The sequence below is a fragment of the Psammomys obesus genome, unplaced genomic scaffold, assembly GCF_907164565.1.
Source record: "Psammomys obesus unplaced genomic scaffold, mPsaObe1.curated_primary_1811, whole genome shotgun sequence".
In the NCBI taxonomy this organism is placed as follows: Eukaryota; Metazoa; Chordata; class Mammalia; order Rodentia; family Muridae; genus Psammomys; species Psammomys obesus.
In genome coordinates this window covers 12139404-12161192 of record NW_026596117.1, presented here as the reverse complement: position 1 = coordinate 12161192, position 21789 = coordinate 12139404, and the positions used below count along the sequence as shown (strand labels likewise).

Below are 21789 nucleotides of genomic sequence, written 5' to 3'. Positions count from 1 at the left end.
GGCAGAATTTGAGTCTCAGTCTTTGGAGGGTATTTAGTTTAATCCCTGTGTCTTGGTGTGTATTACAAGTATCACATAAATAAAATCCACTTTCCAGAGACAGAAAGCTATTGCTTAGTTGGTTTTTTTTCATAGTGTTTTTTTTTTTATTCTTTTCCAACTAGCTTTACCATAGCCTTTCTGATAATTAAAAGTTTTCTTTCTGCTTATAAAGCAGATTGGCTTTGTTTAGTAAGCAAAGGGATTTTTTAAAAAAGGAATTCCCACTGTTAGGCAAGATTTTATTTCATGCATTTACTTTCTCAGGGAAAAACACATCCTTCTGTTATTAATCTTCAAGAGTAAAATGCCATATGTAATCAAGATTTTTCCAAATAACATGAGTTAGAGTTTTTCTTTTGCCTCTTGCGAAAGTACAGTTGGCAAAGATGTGCTCCAGAACGGAAGTTGCAGAGAGTGACCTGCAGAGGGCGCTAATATGTGTAACAGGAAAAAAATATTGATAATCCCCTAGGGTCTAATTTTTAAAGGCGGGGGGGGGGGAAGAAAAAGAAAAAGAAAAGAAAGCTAAGATAGCTACTTCCTAAGGGGAGGAAAAAGGCTTTTATTTCATGCATGACTATTTCACCTTGTCTGTTTTTTTAGTCTAACTCTGCCTTCTGCCTTCTTGGGTATACAAAATCAGGGACAGGATGTTTTTCAAGCTCTGAGAAGCAAGCAACCATAGACACCTCATTCACCAATGTGCTGGGCACTGTTTGGCACATAGAGGCTGATCAATTAATGATAACTAAGCAAAGCCAAGGGGATTAAAAGTTGAGATTACATCATAGGGTCAAAGAGCATCTGTTAAAACAGATGTAGGTCTGGTTCTGTGGTAAATAGCTTAATAAGAAAAATCCTCAGAGATTGAAGCAATGAGCAAAATGTATTTTATATATATATATATATATATATATATATATTTACCTGTTTGTAATTTGAGAAACTTATTAGACACTTACATATAATAAGCGCTCATTCACTGAGTGCTTAACAGATCTAGACATTGTTCTAGGTACTTAGAGACTGTAATAAGCCACTATACTCTATATACTATATGCCACTATACTTTTCTAGATTGGCAGGTAGCCATAAAACAGAAACAAAGTAGATTGCAGGACAAAGGTAGGAGGGGGAAGGAAAGGGAGAGAAGCGGGGAAGGGAGGGAGAACACACACTCTAAGATTATCAGTGAAGATCATGACCATTTTTGTCAGTTGGGGTCTTACCTGGCTAGTTACTTCTTACTTGAAAATGCCAGCTCTCTGGATTACCTCACTCAGGATGATCTTTTCTAGTTCCACCCATTTGCTTGCAAAGGTCATGATTTCCTTGTTTCGAATAGCTGAGTATTATTCCGTTGTGTAAATGTGCCACAATACAGAAAGACATGCATGGTATATACTCACTTATATGCAGATATTAGCCATATAATATAGGAAAACCATACTAAAAACTACAGACCTATAGAAGCTAAACAACAAGGGAGGATGCTTAATTCTCATTTAGAGTGGCAAACAGGACAGACTCCAGAAGCAGTGGAAGAGAGGAAACAGGATGGGAGCCTACTATAAAGAGTCCTCTGAAAGGCTGCACCCAACAGGGGATGGACGAAGATGCTGAGACTCACAGCCAAACTTTGGGCAGAGCTCAGGGCGTCTTACAGAAGAGGAGGGGATAGAAGGACAGGGAGTAGACTGGGGCCCCACAAGGAGACCAACAAAGCTAAAAAATCTGAGCCTAGAGGGTCTCTGCAGGACCAACCAAGGACCATGAATGGAGAGAACCTAGAACCTCTGTTCAGATGTAGCCGATTGGCAGCTCAGTCTCCATGTGGGTTCCCAAGTAAGGGGAGCAGGGGCTGCCTCTGTCATGAACTAGGTTGCCTGCTCTTTGATCACTTGTCCCTATTGAAGCGGCCTTACCAGGCCATAGAAAAAGAAGATCCAGGCAGTCCTGATGAGACTTGATAAGCTAGGGGCAGATGAGATGGCACGGGAAGAGAACTCTCCCTTTCAGTAGATGAAGGGAAGAGATCAGGGGGAACAGGGAGGGAGGGTGGGCCTGGGAGAAGTTGAGGGAGGGGGCTTCAAGCAGGATATATAATGAATAAATTGTAAAAAAAAATAAAAATAAAAAAGAAGCAAAGAGAGAGACAGAAAGAAAGAAAGAAAAAGAAAAGAAAGAAAAGAGAAAGAAAGAAAGAGAAAGAAAGAAAGAAAGAAAGAAAGAAAGAAAGAAAGAAAGAAAGAAAGAAAGAAAGAAAGAAAGTCAGAAAGAAAATGCTAGTTCTCCTTGCCTTCCCTAAAGGGAGGGTGGCAAAGTATGGTAATCAGCTGAGTGCTCCTGCTCATGTGGGTGTTTCCGACTGGGATCTCAGGGTCACTGCTGACCCACCTGAATCAGATGAGCTGCGCTTTCTGGACTGCCAAATCGGAGGTCGTGTCCATTGATGGCCAGCACGCGATCGTTCTCCTCCAGCTGGCCGTGTCGGTCGGCAACACCACCGTTCAGCATGTTGAAGATGAACACCCCGGGCTCGTCCACTCTGCGGACCAGTTTGATACCGAGCTGCTCCTCGGGGCTGCTTTTGTGGAGGATGACGTGGAAGCTGTCATCACGAGGTCCATGGGAGTCCTGAGTCTGCCCATTGCTCCTGCTGCAGAACTTCTGCTCCCGCAGCACTGTGAGCCGCAGCACCTGGCAGGGCTGCCGCAGGAGCCGCAGGGCGTAGTTATGAGGGACGTTGCTGATGTCCATTCCGTTGACCTGGGGGTGGGGCCATTTGATAGTGAGTGTACCTGCTCCAAGCCTTCCGGCACGGTCCGGACCAGCATGGGTCTGATCTTTAGCATCACACCAGCCCACAGAGTAACGAAGATATTCTCCCCTAGCTGGCTCCACTATCTCCTTTTCTCCTGTATCCAAGTGGCCTAACTGTCCACAGTAATTTTCTGACCCCTATGACTCCAGCACTTTCTTCCTTCATCCTCCTTCTTACCTTGGCCCATATGTCTACTTGCAGAATCCTGACCTTCATTTCTGTGGCCTGCCAAGTTTTTTATTTTATTTTCTTTTAGTTGATAGGGAAGGAAGGAAGAAAAAAATTTAAAAATGTGAAAGAAAAAGAAAAAGTCACTTTCCATGCCTGGCAGTGAAGGCACACACCTTTAATCCCAGCAGAGGCAGACACAGGAGCATGTCTGTTAGCTCAAGGCCAGCCTGGGCTATGGAGCAAGTCCCAAGACAACCAGGGCTATACAGAGAAACCCTGTCTCAAAAGCAAAACAAGCAGATACTCCTCTATTTTATTCAAATTTGCATTCTTTAAGTCATGGGAAGCACAGGCCTGACCACTTACACGCACCCAAAACCAGTTGATAATATCCAACACCATTTAGAATAAAAGGAGTTGGCATTTTCTTTCTTTCCTTCTTTGTTGTTTTTTTTTTGTTGTTGTTGTTGTTTTGTTTTTGTTTTTGTTTTTTTCAAGATAGGTTTTCCCTGTGTAGCCTTGGCTGCCCTAGACTCAGTTTGTAGACCAGGCTAACCTTGAACTCACAAGATCCACCTGTCTCTGCCTCCTCGTGTGCTGGGATCAAAGGCGTGAGCTACCACACCAGCTATTTGCTTTATGAAACCCTTCAACAAAGTTTTTCCTACTGGGTTACCCATATTTTCACTTCCAGACCGTCTGTGTGTGGGTGTGTGGGCATGAGAGAGAGAGAGAGAGAGAGAGAGAGAGAGGTGTGTGAGAGAATGTATAAATATAAACGTGTTTGTATGCAGAGCATCTGTGCGAATGTGCCTGAGCATGTGTTAGTGTTTCATGTTGTTGTATCTGTGAGTGTGCGTGTGCATATGTGAGTAATTTTGCACGTCAAAGTATGTGAGTGTTCCTGACCAGGTGTGGATGCGTTTGTTATGGTATCTGTGTGAATGTGCCTGAGTGTGTTTTCACATTACATGATCTATGTGAGGGTATCTGAGCGTGTGTGTTCTCTTGCGCGTTAGAGTATGTATGGAAGTGCGCCTGAATGTGTTTGCATGTTACAGTATCTATGGGAATGGGCCTGAGTATGTGTGAGTGTGTTGTATGACACACCACGTGTGAGTGCCCCTGAGTCTGTGTGTTCTATGACACAATTTCTGCGAGTGGGCCTGCGTGTGCGGGTGTGTACGCTGATACAGTGTCTGTGACCGTGTCTGGATGTGCGACAGCGTGTATAGGAATACCAGGTATGGGCATAGATGTCTGCAAGGCCCCTGCCTTTATAGTTATGTTCCAACTAGAGAGGGGTGTGTGGGACTTGAATGATTTCGGACAAACTAGTGCAAAAGCAGATTCTAGGCTGTCTACTGAAAAGCTGATCCCTCTACAGTACTCCTTAAATATCCCGAAGCCAGGCCTCTCATTTGGGCCTCGCTAATAACCTACGGGACTGCTGCTGCCTCTGACATTCTGGCTTTAATTACCCTGGCTCCACAGGCCCAGCCTGGAGGCTTCGGCCCCCAATGTTTGTCACTGCTCTGGAAGAAAACAGTTCCCAGCAGTCCTGTGCTCTGCCTGAGAGGGGGCCCCACAGACGGCTTCTTAAATTTCTAAGGGTTTGCTAAAATTTCTTGTACTTGAAGCCAATCGTTAGAGGCACATTGGAATGAGCTTCGAAAGAGCCATATTTTAGGTCAAGAAGCGCCTCCTGCTGCAGTTCGGAGATGAATGGGGCTCCCTCAGTGAGGGCAAGGAGTGCCCTTGTCGAAATACAAGAGAACGCTACCCAGAAGGTGACACAGTCTGCTGTCCCATTATCCCAGGGCCAACCGAAGTCAGGGTCACCCAGTAAAAGGTTCCTGCGTTCCTTTCCTCTGCAAGTGCCTCCGGCTGAGGGCTAACAAATAGCTTTTTATTTTATTTTAATGCAGCCCTCCCAGGCAGTCATCTCCCTTGGAGCCGGGGGTGGGGGTGGGGGTGGGGGGGTGTTGTCCTTCTGTGAGTTGGGTCCTGATAGTTTTCGGCCCATTAGAGTAATGGACACTGCCTGTGCCACACCCCGGCGTCCAGTGGGAATGTCAACATTTCTGCAGTAACTGCTCTCAATTATTTCTCCTCTCATTCCAATTAGTTTGCCAAACAAACAGCTCATGCTGGGACAGGGGTTGACCCTCTGCGGGCCTGAGAAGGGTGGGATGAGACTGTTATCTGAGTATCAGATAAGAAGCAGATGAATACGAGAGCCCTCCAGGCCCTTTGGCTCACGGTTGACAACTGTCTGACAAACAGTTGTTCCCCCTTCCTTTCTGTCCTGAAAATCCTTCTGGAAAGTCTCTTCTCTCAACCATGCCTAGAGGACAGTATGCCCAAGCCACTCCTGCCTCCCTGCGAATGCCTCTGAGTCATCAGACTAGATTAGAGATGGCCATTAAGTCACAGGAGATTCTCTGTAGAAGGGCCTCTGAACACAATTAGATCAAACACAACAGTTTCCATTAATCTGCTTTACAATTTTAGAAGATACATGCTCCAGTCTTATTTTATCCTAATGTGTTTGTTTTTTTTTTTTTTTTTTTTTTTAAAGGAGAGGACACAGAAGGATCAAGAAGAGAAAGAAAAGAGTAAATGGAGAACGAAAGGGGGGAAGGTGAAAACAAAGTAGATGGGAAAAAGTGAGAGAAGACAGGGAAAATGATACATTGACAGGAAGTTATAAGCAGAGAGATGGGGGAAGACTGAAAGACTCATCTCAGTTATATCAGGGTTCATCATATGAGATTTATGTCAATATAACTGTGGAAAGTGAGTGTCTGCCTTTATTTCATTATATTCACCCCATTAATCATCCACCTAGCCAATATCCACTCATATACCCATCCATTCATCCACTAATTCATTCATCCACCTATTTATCCATCCACTTACTCACCCACTCTTCCACCCATCCACCTACCCACCCATCCATCTGACTATCCGTCCATTTACCTACCTAACCCATCTCTTATCGACTCTGAAGGATTTCCCTTATTCATCTACCCATCTATGTATCCACCCACATTTCTGGCCAATCATCTATCTAGCCTTCCACCTGCTCATCCAACCATTGTTGACTTCTAAGTATGTGCCTCTCATAGCCTACAGCTCATACTTCCGGAGCCTCTGGTGGCAAGACCATGCCTTCTGGGCACCTTGAGAATGATGTCTCCTGGCAGCAGACGTCCGTCCCTGGCAATCACTCCATCACGATAAATATGCTGGATGATGACGTGGACCAGCGGGGTCTCACTGCCTCCCACGAGCCTAATGGAGAGGCTTTCATTGGGATCCGCTCTGTTGATCTTGATGCTTGTAATCTCGCCATCTGGAATCAGGTGATACAGCCTGGGGAAGACTGGAACGGACAAAAACAGTACTGTTTCAGACATCTACTCAATGGGCACTTCCAAGGTCTCTCCTCGCCAAACTAAACTGTTCACCGCTCCTTGTGTGCGTTTCCCACTTGCCTGCCTTGGTGCCAGTGCACATCTCTCTACCGGAATGTGTCTCATCCTGGGCCGAAACCCAATTTTTTCCTTCAAGGCATGCATGAAACAATCCCTTCCAATTAAACTTTATCCCAATCCCTCTTTTCTGTGCTGTCTCTAAACACACAATTCCTGGGAGGCTGACTCTAGTTCTCATGGCATTCAACCTTCCATTATTGCTATCTGCACTGACGTCTCATGTCACCGTGTGGACGCTAGAGTCTATGAACAGGCTGTCCCCGAGGTTAGCTTGGTCGATGGCTTCATATGATGTTTACACTACTTTGATTACTCTGTGGAGGCAGCAATTTCTGGCTGTTCCATGGTTCTGTGCACAGATCTCTCTGCACACAGGAGCCTTCGGCCAGTGCTTACTATTCAAATAACAACGAACTAATGAACAGATGTCTTCAGGGAGTAAACTTGGATTTCATTACTTTCTTATCAAGGAACAAAAATAGATTCTGCTCTTCTGTCCTCTTAGATCATTTTGGAAGATCTCAGAGACTCTGCTTTTCAGCTCCAGGACTCATCAGCCCTCTAGCAAACACTGCTGTCAATAACAGGAAGTCAAGAGACCTGGTTCGTAGTCACAAAGAGGCCAAGGTCACGGTCTTATGGCCACTTTCTGAAGGCTTGTCCCTCATCTACCTGGATCCGTGAACTCAGTGCTGAGAGAGAATCAAAGATCATGAGATCTGGGGTTTTCTAACTTTGATGAGATGACCCAAGAGTCATCTTTCTCCAGGACACCTTTCTTAGCTCCCTCCTCGATCCTCCTTGGCTGTGCCAGATACAGAATAGCTGTCTGGGTCACTATGCAGCTCCATGGTAACAGGCAGTCCTTTATTCATGGTGTATGAGTGTATGTGTGTGTGACATGTGGTTTGTATGTATGTGTGTCTGTTGAAATGCACCTAGAAGGGGCCATGAACTAAAGCAGCCTAAGAGCCAGGTCAGGAACACCAGGAGGTACACCCATGGCCTCATTAGCTCCCCAGGAGCCAGATGCTCACAGCCAGGTCAAAGTCCACAGGGACAGGCACGAGAGACCAAAAACCCAGAAGCACTGACTGGCACTGTTTTCCCACTTCTGTTGGAGAAGAAGGATAGAGGGAACACCAGTTGCTGAGAGCAGGCCATGCCTGGTCTAGGAAGTGGATTCTTTTGTGTAGCTTGAGGCACAGTTAGGCTGCAGAAGGCAGAGACATTTGCATGCGGCAGCTGCCGACAGCTGCCTTAGCCCTAAGAGTTACCTTTAGTCCTGTCACTTGGGAAGATATACTATGAGTCTGATTCTGCATATGCCACTCTTTGTAACTGTTTTCAAATTCTATAAGCATTGATTGTTTCTTTAGGTGAACTCAACTCTATAATAAAATTATGCAGGAAAAAAAAAAAGTTATTTGCAATGACCATACAGCATAATTAGGAGGTAACGTAGTGATTGGAGGGAGCCTGTGATATCGTAAGTGTGGGGCTCAAGCTCCATTCAGACTTAATGTAATGTCAGCAAATGGCTTCCGTGAGGCTCTGTCTCAATCTGCCAGTTCCTGGTGCTAACAGCATGTGGGCGACTGAGTTCAATCAATGTCTAAACTGTTCCGACTGCATTAAGTAGGCGTTACCACAAAGTCTGTCTGGTATCATAAAGGAATTTTTTTGAAAACTCATTTTAAGCAAAGAAAGTTTTGGAAATAGTCATCAAGGCTCCCGATTCTCCCTCTTTCTCTCCCCCTCCCTTTCTCCCTTCTTCCTTTACAACAGACACAAACGCTGTTGTTCTTAAACAACTGGAGGATATCCGATTCCGTGATCTGAAAGGACATGCCCAGCCACACTCTTAAATGATGTCCCTTAGAGCCAGACCAATGAGATCCTTGTGACTTTGAAAGGTTAAAATGATTTTTAAAAATTTTTTAAAATTTTTATTTTTTTGTATTAATTACAGTTTATTCATTTTTTATCCCAGCTACAGGCTCCTCCCTCATTCCCTCCCTATCCAACCCTCCCTCCCTCATCTCCTCCCATGCCCCTCTCCAAGTCCACTGATAAGGGAGGTCTTCCTCCCCTTCCATCTGACCCTAGCCTATCAGGTCTCATCAGGACTGGCTGCAATGTCCTCCTCTGTGGCCTGGCAGGCTGCTCCCCCCTTGGGGGTGGGTGTTATCAAAGAGCCCGCCAATGACTTCATGTAAGGTACTTACTAGGGTACACACTTGGACACTGAGCTGCCATGGGCTACATCTGTGCAGGGGTTCTAGGTTATCTCCATGGTCCTTGGTTGGAGTGTCAGTCTCAGATTCTAAAACTGTCAAAATTGTCCTAGTCTGGACACGAGAGAATCTGATCAAAGTTCTCTTTGACTGAAGATGGTAGGAGTTAAAAATACTCTTCTCTGGGCACCGAGCTAAGGATCTGGGATGCACTTTCAGTCCTCACACTGACCTAAGAAGGTGGCTTCTTATCCCTCTCCAGGTGAAGAGCTAGACTGGCAGTAGAAAGAAGATGGAGGGCGCAGGTTGGCCAGCAGCTGGGAAGCCACTCAGGCATGTGAGGGGAGAGCACAGGGGGCACGTGATGGGAGGGCAGCCCAGGAAGCCTCCTGCGCTGCTCCTGAATTTCCCAAGGGCACAGGCACATAACGTACCCGAGGCTTTAACTTTCAACCCCAAAGAAGTTTGGAAGGTATTAAAAGGGACAAAGGCCTGAATTTGAAATTCTGCCGTGTGTGTGTGTGTGTATGTGTGTGTGTGTGTGTGTGTTGTGATGGTTGGTTAGCTGTGTGACTTTGGGCTACTTACCTAACCTCACTGGATCATAGGAATGACAATCTTTACCTCTTAGCATTCTTTGGACATATGCATGACTCAGAGGGCTGGCCAAGCTGTTTCTAGTTTTAATGTTATTATTTTACTGTACCGTTTAATACGAACCAGATGTGGTGCACACCTGTAAGCCCAATGCTCTTAAGAGGCAAAGGTAGGAAGAGCACTGCAAGTTTGCGGCCAGCCTGATCTACCCAGTAAGTTATAGGCTAGCTAAGACTACAAAGTGAGAGCCTGTCTAAAAAAAAAAAAAAAAAAAAAAAAAGTTAATTTAACCTAAAAGTTTCAATATAAAATGAAAAGAAAGGTAGAAAACAGTGTCTCCTCAGCTCCACTTATATTGGGGAAACATTGCCAGCCTTCATGTAAGATGCTTTTTTTCAAGGGCCTGGAGATGGGTCAGGGGCTCAAGGCACTGGCTGACCTGAATTCCAACCCCAGGACCCTCACTGTGAAAGAAGAAAACCAACCCTCACAAGTTGTCCTTTGACACTCACACGCACTGTGACTCATGAGCACATGGGAGGGGGGGGGCCTGCACACACCATAACTAAATGAATGCAGAACATTAAAACAATAAATCAAAACGAAGGGACTCATTTGCTGTCTGTTTATGTAGAACTCGCAGCAGCTATGGCTTCGTCTTTCTCAACAGAAGACTGTGTCCAGTACCCAGTGTTGAGACTGAAATAAAATAAAGTGGTTTTCACTCTCTAATGATAGTCAGTGGGCATTAGGCGAGCACCTGGAGCCCAGGTTGCATATGCATTTTCCCTCACCTGTGTGAAAAGATGACAAAGAAGACAAGAGTCCCTGTCCTTACTGGGGTGAGGAGGCTAATCAATGTAAACAAATAAACAAGCAAACAAACAAACAAACCATAATCCCATCCTCTTGGGACGAGAAGGGTCACAAAGGGTGGTGGTCAGGCTGTCGCCATCCCTAAAGCAACTTTGGAAAGCAGGCCTGTGGCCAGCCTGGGGGTGGGAGTCAAGATTCCATTTACCTTCAGGGACAGTGGCGTTCTCAGGGCTTCCCCTGCCCTGGTCGGTGTTGCTGGCGACGGCACTCCCACTCTTCATCCTTCGAAGAACGCTCAGGGCTCTGTTGATCTTTTTGAAAGATCGGCTTCTCATCGTGGAGCGCTCAAAGGGCCGTGCTGAGGAAAGAGACGGAGCAGAGACAGGGGTTACAGGCCCACAGCAATCATCCTTTGGCCAAGCCTGCTGCTGTGTGCCTGAAATCCCGGCCCTCGAGAGATTAGACTGGAAACTCAGGAGGTCAAAGCCAGTCCAGGTGCAGAGTGAGACTTTGCCTCAAATAAGCAAAACAACAACAACAACAAAGAACCTTTTATGTATAAAACATTGAAATGGGACAATAGGATATTAAAACAGTGACTGCCTCTTAATGATAAGAGTTTATTTACGGGTATTTGTAATTTTTTTTTTTTTTCAGTGAAATAATGTATCTTACTTACTTAAAATCTATTCCCCTCCCTTGGGTGTGAGTGGATAGAATACCACTTTCCAGAGCAAGCAGAGGAGGTCCCCACACTGCAGGGACCATAAATCACCAGGCCTCGCCTCACCCGCCCCCACCAAGCCAGATTACACAGTAGAAATGATCTGAGGCACTCAGTTTCATTTTACTTTGGAAAACTGGCCAAAACCACCAGCACCATTTCCCTTAAAAAAAAAAAAAAAAATTTCTAGAACTTTCCACCAGTAGTATATTCTACAGAGGGCAATCCCAGGGAAAACCGAGAGTCCATTCCCAGACCTCCACCCACGTGACTCACCCCTCGTTCGGCTGCTCCGGCTAGAGTCTGAGGGGTTGGCTACTGGCTCACCATCCCCCACTGAGGACACGAAGGCAGGGTTGTCTAGGCCAGGCTCATCGGTCATTAAAGAGATGGTGGCGGCTGCAGAAACCTCTGGGGAGGGTGTCCTTGCCGTGAGGCTAGCGCAGCCATCAGGGCAGCCATCTTGCGATCGCCTTTTCCTGTCCTTGGTCAGGCCATAGTGAGAAGCACCTTTACAGCTGGAACAACCCAGAGGGGCAGTTAGAACGGTCAGTCAGGGCTCCCCCCAATACACACGCCTGTCCCTGTACAACCCTCCCCCTCACACATAAGAATTTGATATATGCTTGCCAGCCAAATGCATAATTGGATCGAGAGAGTAGTTTTTTTGTTTTCATTTGTTTGTTTTTAAGAATTGCCTATTATATTCTCCAAGCATAAGCGCCACTGCTGAGCGGTAGAAAATCAGATCTACCTGACTGTGGCTTGAGGGCGGAGGTCTCCAACGTTTGCACTTGGCATTTGCTTCTCATCAGTATTTATTCTGACTATAGAAGTCCTCAATCACATTCTCAGCCCTTTTTTTTTGGGATTGATCCCACAGCATCGGACACAAACACACGAGGTCACTACCAGATCCCATATTTGGCTGACCGTGCAAACAGAACTGCCCTTGCCACAAAGCCACAGGGTTGACTCAGAACTGCTATTCTCTAGGGGTGGGCGTGGCAGCTTCCATTCCTGTTGCTGGGTTGGTCTGGCAGGGCCTCCCACACTCCTCAGAGGAACCACCAGCAGGGGCTCTCACACACTGGAAAACATCACGTCTCACAGCACCGGGAGAGAAACACTTCTTTGACAGTTTTTCTTTTTCTTTCATTAACAACAGAAACCTTTTCTGTCCATTTCCTTGTTTCTATCCATTTTACTCATTCCATTTCACCAAAAAAACAAAACAAAACAAAACAAAACAAACAAACAAACAAACCAACCAAACTTTGTAGAGTGGCCCAGTCATTGGTACAATAGGAAAAGGGAAAGATGTCCAGGGTTCAAAGGACCAGCACTTGCGACAATCTAGAGCCTTCTTTTTTCAAGAACTCATTTTTTGACCACTGGGCCAGTCATTTCAGTTCACTGGCAACGATTCTGGTCAGTAACTGATGATGATTTAATTGGCGCATTGCACGGCCGGAGAGGGCATCCAAGGACACAGCCGCTCCGTGTCCAACAGAAATCCTTCTGAAGAACTCCTGTGTTGGGCAAATGGCCTAACAGGTGAGTTGACTGGTGTGCACCAGTGCATAAATATCTGCAACCTCACGTGAGTGATGCTTTGTGACCCTGAAAGGAGACGGGGGCTGCTGTGACCCTGCAAGCAACAGGCTTCAGGCTGACTGTAGACGCTCAGACCTGCCTGGAGGGAGCCTAGAGGTTTGCCCTGAATGTACCTACCTAGCTGTGTGATCTGAAGCAATTAGACGGCATGGTTAAAATTTCTGCCCTGGGGGCTGGAGAGAAGACTCAAGAGCCTAAGAGTTCTGGCTCTTTGTATAGAGGACTTGAGTTTCCTTTCCAGCACCCACGTTGGGTGGATCACAACTATCTACCACTCCAACTCCAGGAGATTCAGCACTCTCTTCTGGCCTCTGTGGTCACTTGCACACATGTGGCAATCTCTCTCCCACACAACCAACCAACCAACCAACCAACCAAACCAGCCAACCAACCAGTAAATATACACACTCACTGTAAACAATTCATACACCTCAGGAATAAATATAATAAATAACTAAAATAACTAAAAATTATCCATCCTCTAAAAATTTTCGTTCTACATATAGTTCTTGGCATAAAATTTGGTTGACATGACGTTCTGCCAGGAGCGTCGGTCCTTGCTAGATATATAGTCAGTTCTCAGGAAACGGAAGCCATCCCTTGACTTCTCCCATTCTGAGATACTCATTCCTCTTACTTTCCCATCTCTGGGATCAAGATGTCCCGGGGACACTGAGCAGTGTCTGCTGCTGAACAGCAGTTGTGAAGGTGCCAGCACCTGAGCACGGCTGACACCGTTACAGTATTGCCACATCCCTCCCGAGGCGCTAGGCTCATGCTTCTCTTTACATCACTGAGTTTAGTTGCCATGCAAATGCCTTCCGATAGAATCTATCCCGGACATATAGTTCTACCCAGAGATCCCATCCTTCTGCTTTCATCAGAGAAGCACTCTCTTACAGTACATGGTAATTAGAACAGAGGCCCATAACTGGACATATGCAGAGAGTGAGAGGCTTTGGAGCACTCAGTCCTACGTGGGATGTCTTCATCAAACCCTTCCCCTCAAGACTCAGGGCTCTTAAGAGCCGGAGGGAGCAGGCCCTTCAAGGAAACAGTGTCTTCCAGACACAACAGGGCTCACAGTTATAAACTCGGGAGCTAAGATAACACACAGATCTTCACAGGCTCAAACCAGATGGAATCCCAGCACTAGAAAGGGGAAGCGGACACAAAGTCCCACTTCTAATTCAGAAGTGATTTGCCATTGGTACCTGCTGGAAAAGAGCCACTAGGTGTATCAATTACACACCCAGGCAGGCCCCAGGCTCAAGAGTAGTTGGCTATCACAGAAAAGACCCCATGTTTTTGTGAACTTTTGGGTTATTTTGTTTTTCTTTTCTTTTTTTTAATGAATTTATTTTTTATTAATTTTATTTTGGTTTTTATTTTTGTCTTATTGGGTTTTTTTGTTGCTGTTGTTGTTGTTTTGATTTTTTCTTTCCTTTTACTTTTCCTGTGTGTGAGAGAGAAAGAACACAAAATTTTATGGAGAAAAGTGAGGAAATCCTAAAAAGAGTTAGGGAAAGGGAAAGAATGTGATCAAAATATATTTATGAACAGCCTTTATGCTTCAGTACTAGAATAAAAAGTTACTGAATATACCAAAATCTAAAAAGAACCCCAAAGCAAAACAAAAACAACAACAAACAAAAAACAGAGCAGAGGGGTGCAAACTTTGTTTTAATGAAGCTGACAGTCATGCTTAGAAGAATGTCTACAAAGTTGTCATTTTCCTACAAGGAAAAAGCAATGCTTCATTTGCTTACTTGGTTTACTTTTGTGTATTTATTTTATGTGTGAGTGCTTTGCTTACATGTATATATCTATATATACGAACTATGTGCATGCCTGGTGCTAGCAGAGGCCACAAGAGGGCATCAGATCCCCCATAAGTGGAGTTACAGACAATTCTGCACTTCCGTGTGAGTGCTGAGAGCTGAGCCCAGGTCCACTGGGAGAGCAGCCCAGGTGCTCTGAACTGCTGACCTTAATCTCTGGCCCCCAAATGCTCCAAGGGTTGGAGAGATGGCTCAGTGGTTAAGAGAACACACTACTCTTGCTGAGGACCCTCGCTCAGCTCCAGCACCCATGTCCTGCTGTAACTCAAGCTCCACAGGGATCTGACTCTTGGCCTTCGTGAGTTCTCCACTTGTACGGATGTGTACCCCCCCACACACATGCAGACACCCCCCACACATACAGGGACACAATTGAGAAATATAATAAATACTTAAGAAAATATTGTCCCTCATTAGAAAGACACTCTCCCAAAGAGATGAAAAGCAGTATTACTTTTATTTATTTATTTTTTTTCATAGAAAAGGATCACCTATATCACACCAGGCAAAGCAACCCAGGCTAGGGGGAGTTGCTCAGTTCACCTAAGTGCATTGTAAAGCCAACAGAGTCTGGTGTGAGCCATGTTTAATGGTGTCTGGAGTAGTTTAACTGGAAGCACATTCTCTTTTTTTGTCAGCAAATACAATACAGTACTTTCAGTAATCAGTGGCATCCTAACTGTGATGAAATGTGGTGTTACTTTTAGAAGGAAGGTCTGCAATTACAAACTTTACACCCTCATTTTCTAGAAGATGGACAGCGGAGGACAAGCCAAAGCTTATACTTTTGAGCTGCCCCAACACCTCCCCTGGGAACCTGGGAAGCCTTACCACCCCTTTGGAATTTATTATTTTTTTATCATCCTCATTAGTTACTTTGGCTTGGAATTATTCTGGCTACAGAAGAGTGAAGGGGTTGAGATGGGGAATTTGAAAATTGGAAGAAATGCTGTGTGATGGAAAAAATCAGAGCCAGCAGGCGTTGGAGAGCGCCAAAGCTGTAATTCGAGAATGGAACACTTCTCCGTGGGCCAGAGTGCAGGGAAAGGTAGTTCACGGCATGTGAGTGGATTTGGAGACAGCCTCTCTTTGCAGGCAGCGGTGCTCTTGACCATGTTCTCAACCAGAGCTGGAAATGCATTTCCCTAGAATACAGGTGACTGGAATGGTGCACAGTCTGGCTTTCTTTGGAAGATATAGCCTGTCCCAGTGAGAAAGTTGAATCTCATTCAGGTGCCTCAGAGCACGGAAGAGAGTAAGTTCCAGGACCATAACCATTATGACACAACATTTCTGCCTCAGATTCTTGAGCCTCTTAAAGATATATTTTTGAGTCCAGGAAAGGAAAACAGCATAAAAATTAATGACTAGTCTTCTCTTTATCACTCAGTTCCTAGCTGTAGTTATAATAGCTGGGGAGGATGCAGCATCTAAATGGAAACATTCAGACTCATAAGCTTTAAAAAAAAAATCAGGATAACGTCTCATCCTTCTGTAATGTCAGCTCTCTCCATCTTCTTGGCTTAGCCTGAATCTGAGGCACAGAGTAATGTATGAAAGCAGTGGCTTGTACTTACTAATTATCGCTTGTGCTGTGACTAATACTGGAGGCTCCTGATTTACAGGCACGAGAAAAGGAGAGGGGAAAGAGCTGATTAATGTTGGCCAGGACAGAAAGATAGGAGGCACCCGGGGCTTTGTTCAAAGCAAGCAGGATTTATGCTCTCTTCAGCTACCCTGAGCCTAAGTACTCTCAGGTGGTGATGGCCATGAACTTGAAGGATGAGCATAAGGAACACAGAAAACCAAAAAAAAAAAAAATTTTTTTTCAACTCAAACCACAAACTTTGGATATGCTGTCTGCTCAAACAAGCATCCTGAAATCATTTTTCTTGATGCTGATGAAGTCGGGTCCTGGGTTCCTACACTGAAGCCAGCAGCGAGCGAAAGATCAGGCAGCTTCTGAGGGCGCCAGCACCAGCAGGCTTTGCAGTTTTTTAGAGAGGAGGGGGATTGAGTGTGCGAAGAGAAAATGAAATTTTCTTCCTACAAGATTCCAGAGTCTGTGGTGTGAGTTGCTAAGCCTCCGGGTGGTACTAGCTCATCTTCAAGGGAGGGACTCCCTGCTGTCTGTGAACTGACCTACTTATCATAGCGTGCAAGGTCACCACGAGAAAGCAAGCCTCCATTCTCTTATCGTCATCAGAACAACGGTGAAAGCCTTCTTTGAGCTAATCTCCGCACTAACCTCTCCCTCAGTTCACTTCTGATACAAACTCACAACTTTGGACTCGGCAACTCACTTGGAATTCATTAACTGCCCAGTCTGTTCTCACTTTAATCCTGGGATTGAACTCACAGCTTAGGGAAGCAAGGAAGACAGGTTGTGAGGGGGGGGAAGCCAGGCAGGAAGATGGCAAACAATCTTGATTGTAGCATAGATTCAGTTGCCATTAAAGCTTTACAGAAGGGCTAGCCCTGTGTTGTCAGAAGCAGGCAATCTGGATACTAAAACCCATACTTCACTGCGAAATCTTTTGGTTTTTTTTTTAAATGTTGGCAACACATCATGCCTAAAAACCGTGTGTGGTCCAAGCAAAACACAAACACACATGTAGCACACATCTATCTCAGAGAAAAGCACATTCCACCTCTGCTAATAAGGAAAACTGCTAATGCAACAAACGGTTAGGGCCTGTTTCCCTCTTTTCAGCTCTCTAAGAAGAAACATAAAGCCAGATGGTCATGTTGCACCCACCTTTAATTGCAGCACTTGGGAGGCAGAGGTAGACAGACCAATCTCTGAGTTTGAGGCTAGCTGGTCAACAAAGCAAGTTCTAGAATAGCCAGGGTTACACAAAGAAGCCCTGTCTCAAAGAAGAGGAAGAGGAAGAGGAAGAAGGAGAAGAAGGAGGAGGAGGGGGAGGAGGAGGAGGAGGAGGAGGAGGAGGAGGAGGAGGAGAAGGAAAAATACGACCCTTCATGCATTCTGCTTTCTGCTACTTATATAAGGTACATGTACATGGAAAGGCAAGATGGGTGTTGAAGAGGGCTTCCTTTTCAGCCACCTGTCCCAGCCACTTTTCTGATTGAGTTGGAGGTTAAGAGTGGATTCTCAGTTGTCCTTCTTTCAAAAGAACCAATAGGTTGCCTGAACTTGGAATTTCACAGGAAAGGAAACATCCAGTTATCAGATATAACTATTATTTCTTCATGCAAAGGGAGTCAATGGTGGAGGACTCTGGAGAGAAGCCACCTTCCTGCCACCAGCTGGGTCTGAGGCTTTGGATGCCCCATCACCTCCCCATCACAGGATGAGTGACCTGTGCCACAGGTGGAGAAGGCCAAGGGATCAGCTAGGAGGCTCTGCTGTGGTAAGGGAGATGGCTCCAGAACAGAGCGGTGGCTGTCCCTTGTGGAGGCCGCTAGGAAATGAGCTGTGGGGAGTCCCACAGGACTATCTGTCAGGCTGCTGACAACCCTCAAGGATGAAGAACTGCTCTTGTGTGTTCAGCCCTAACCCCTCTGGGGCTTCCATCCTGGCCCTGGTCCTCCTCACGTCACACACCCACGGTTTTGTGCGTGGCCCCAGCTGACTTTCCTTCCTCTGCTCTACAGTCTCTCACCCTCTAAATCCACCTCAACCACATGGAAAATTTTTATTCAGAAACATGTTGGGAACATGTTCTCTTTTGCTATTGGGATGGAGTCAGAGCTCTTACTGATATCCAAGGACTTCCATACTACCCTCATGGAATCTAGTGGAGTTGGGTTACTCAAAAGGGAGATGACAGACACCCACCAGTGTCTTCCTACGGACTAGGTGCTGTTTTATGAATGTGGCCTCCTTTAACCCTCCCAACTACTCTGAGACATTAGTTCTCATATATCACCTCTTCGGCAAAGAGAAGGATGGTAGAAGGGAGAAAAAAGCTTGTTCAAGGTCACCGTGAGAAGCTGGGATGGTCTGAACCCAGGCCATGGGTTCCATGTTTTCTTCCCTCACACAGCCTGGCCTCCAGCCCAGGTCCCTCCAGCTTCCCTGAACTCCACACTCATGTATCAAGCCACCCACTCCTCGTCCTCACTTTGACACTTGACACACAGCCTCAGCACAACATCCACACAGCCTGAGTCCACTGGCCAAACCAGCTATTCCCACATCCTTCCCGCTGGGTCAAATAGCTCCTTATATCCAGCCTATCTGTTGGGGCCAGAAACCTCAGACTCATCCTCGATTCCTTGATCTCCTTTGCTGTATCAATCCAACCCCCCCCCCCCTTCCCCTCCCCCCCCCCCCCAAAAATACCCAGAAACCAACAGATTCTCATCAGTACTGCCATCCAGGGCCACCTGATTCCCAGTTAGTGCCGTAACCTCCTAACAGGGTTGTATGCGCCACAGTTGTTCTTCCCTATTTTAGTCTATGGTTTTGACATGTTTTGAAATGTATCCCTCAAGGGTTTGTGTATTGATACTTAATCCCCCTGTGGTACTGAGCTTATGGAATTTTAACCTGAGCATGGTATTTGGATACGGGAGTCTTTGGGAGGTGATTGATTAGGAGTAGACAAGGCTGCGGGATGGAGGCCCTATGACTGAATGCTGGTGGTCTCATAGGAGAGAGACAACAGCCTCCTGTGTTTGCCACTCGATGCCCTGTGCTTCCCACGGCACTGTGCAGTCTCAGCATGGAAGCTCAGCCTCACCACCACCATGCTCCAACTCTTCAAGATGAGAGTGTGAACCCCTAATGAAGCATGAAAAACAGCTGCACATCATGACAGCTCAGATGGTGACCTTCATGGAGAAACAGTTACCTGAATAGTTGTTTAGTTCAGGTACAATAAATTATTACAATCATTCATTTCTCAGGGAGGACACTCACAGCACATGCATGTGGAGGTCAAAGGACAGCTTGTAGAAATTGTCTCTCATCTTCTACAGGTGGGTCCTGGTAGTCATCAGGCTTGGTGGCAAGTGCCGTTACCTACAGAGTTGTCTGAAATAATATTCTAAAGCCCAAATAACCATCCAAATAATGCAATTAATGAATTTAAGTTCTAAATCTGGTGACAGTTTCTATATTAGAAAACTATGGTATGGACACGTGTGGTAGCTAGCACACACTTGCCAGGACCAGATGGGGTAGGACATGCTTGCAATCCCAGCATTTAGGATGGTGCAGGAGGGCTTGAGTTCAAGGTCAGAGCAGGCTACAGAGGAAGACTTCGTCTGAGTGCCACAATTAATCCAACCGGGTGAATCAATGGCCACGAAGCATTCTTTCTCTAGGATGGAGATGCCTCCTTTCTCCCTCTGGGGCTTGGGAAAAGCTGGCTCATGGATTCTCATGTCTTTCATGGCTGGTGGTAGAGACACCAGTTTGACCTCCGCTAACTGGTTAGCTCTGGCCAACCACAGGGCTGTAAGTAAACACTCGCTGAACCAAACCGAGTAACAGTCATTCTTCGGGTATTGCGTTGACAGAAACACTGCGCTGGGGATCGCAGGATGTGCCCACACAGCCCTGACAACACATAGTTACCTGTGGTTGGCTGTGACATGGGGCTCCTTTCCCTCCGCAAGCTCATCATATCCCTCTTCACTCTCACATATTCCAAAACCAAAATGATGGGGAAAGGAGAAACGGCAGACTATATTCTCGGCTGGCCTTGGTTTTCCTCACATACTTCCCTACGCAGTTTTATTGTTTTGTTTGGGGGAAAAGTTTCTCACTACAATGTAGCCCAGGCTGGCAAGCTGGCCTTGACCTCATCCTCCTCTTGCTTTAGGCCCTTGAATGCTGGCACATAAACCTGTGCCCCACACTCTGCTTCAGTGTGTGCTTTAAATTCAGTATGCCTAAACCTAATGAGTGCGTCTGCCACATACCTTCCCTTGATGAATTACGTTGGTGGGCACTTTTCAGAGTAGTACTGATATATATGATTTCATTCAATGAACGCATGGAGGGCCATGTAAGGAAAAAAAAAAAAGTATAGACTTTCAGGTTGAAAATATCTACTTGGGAATCATAGGCCTGCCGCCGTACTTATCTGCAAACCTAGATAAGTTAGTCCCCGTGACTCGTTTCTCATATGTCAAATGGACCCAGTGAGGTTTATTTACTACGAGGGTTAAATATTCATGGGGAGTGCCTGGCACTGCCTGGAATCCAGCACCAAGGCAATGAGCAGGACCTAGGGTAATTAGTGCACTTCAAGGTGAATGTCAGATGTGGTGCATGCAAAGAAAAGGACTGTGCGATGTACACACACGAGATACTGACACACAGACTGGAAAGCCATCAGGCCTCGTTAATGGAGAGAAGTAGAGCCTGGTGTCAGGACAGCTCAGAGGCGCAGAGCGCCACTCTACTTAGGGGAATCAGCGAAGGCTTTTCAGAACAGGCAAGTCCAGAGAAATGAGTCCCATCAGCTAACAGCTAAGGTGTTGGGGCTACACTCAGATGTAGGTGCATGGTGAGCGGTGGGCACGGTGGATTCCACAGCGTCCCTGTTACACGCTGTGGGAGGTGAGCACGCTGCGGGAGAGCGGAAGGGAGAGCCACAGGAGGAGAGGTGTCCAGGCAGAACTGTAGATAAAACCTGGGACGCCTGACTACCAGCCCCACTCTTGGGGCTGGCGATGGTGGGCTCCAAGAAGCTGATGCTAAGGCTGGACAGGGAGGAAGGAAGCTGGCAGGTGCTCTCTTTGCTAGTCACTTCTTTAGACTCTCTGACCATCAGCCTAAACAGGATTGCCACTGCCAACTGCCTGTCAGCCATTTTGTGGATTTACAGTTAGCACTCAAAATTTCTCCCCTTCTTCCTTCCTTTCTCCCTTTTTTTCTTCTTTTCCTCCCTTCTGCCCTCCCTCAACCCCATTTTTTCCCCCGAGTTGATGATTTTGAGATAGGTTCTCACCATGTAGCGCAGGCTAGTCTTGAACTTGTGATCCTCCTGCCTCAGCATCCTATGTGTTAGGCTTACATGGGTGTGCCACCACGTGTGGTGTTTCCCTTTTAAATGACTGTTCCTTCCCCCCCAAAGATCATGGTTTGCAAGAGAGAAAACTCATACTTGCCCTGGTTGCCAATGAGCCCTCAGTACAGTGTGCAAGGCGCAGGCAGCCAGCGCCACAGGCTCAGAGGTCTGAGAGCAGCTATTTTTTTTTCTTCGTCCTCTTACTAGCGCCTCTCTGTTCATGCTTCTAATTGTGTTGGGCTAGGCATGGTTTAATAGTTGCAAGCTGCTTTCAGCCTTCTTGGAGTGGGGTGGGGAGGAGGCAGGCTATACATTTTAAATACACTACAATATTTCCTGAGTCCTGGAATGTAAAGCTGGAAATCTCTCTTGCATTTGAGATAACAGTAAATGCATCTGTCATTATCTTCCACACACTCCCACTGAGGCTC

At 46.0% G+C, this 21789-nt stretch overlaps 1 protein-coding gene across 1 annotated transcript in view; it reads right to left on the bottom strand.

Moving 5' to 3' along the window:
• Positions 1–13305, bottom strand: part of Lnx1 (ligand of numb-protein X 1) — a 35478-nt gene extending 22173 nt beyond the window's left edge. Inside the window, exons 1-5 of the mRNA XM_055629176.1 lie at positions 13166–13305; positions 11188–11429; positions 10393–10545; positions 6223–6425; positions 2440–2811 (exon numbers count right to left, since the gene is read on the bottom strand). Coding sequence (XP_055485151.1) covers positions 2440–2811; positions 6223–6425; positions 10393–10545; positions 11188–11429; positions 13166–13305 — 1110 coding nt within the window. The remainder of the gene's footprint in view (positions 1–2439; positions 2812–6222; positions 6426–10392; positions 10546–11187; positions 11430–13165) is intronic.
• Between the last annotated feature and the right edge of the window lie 8484 nt (positions 13306–21789).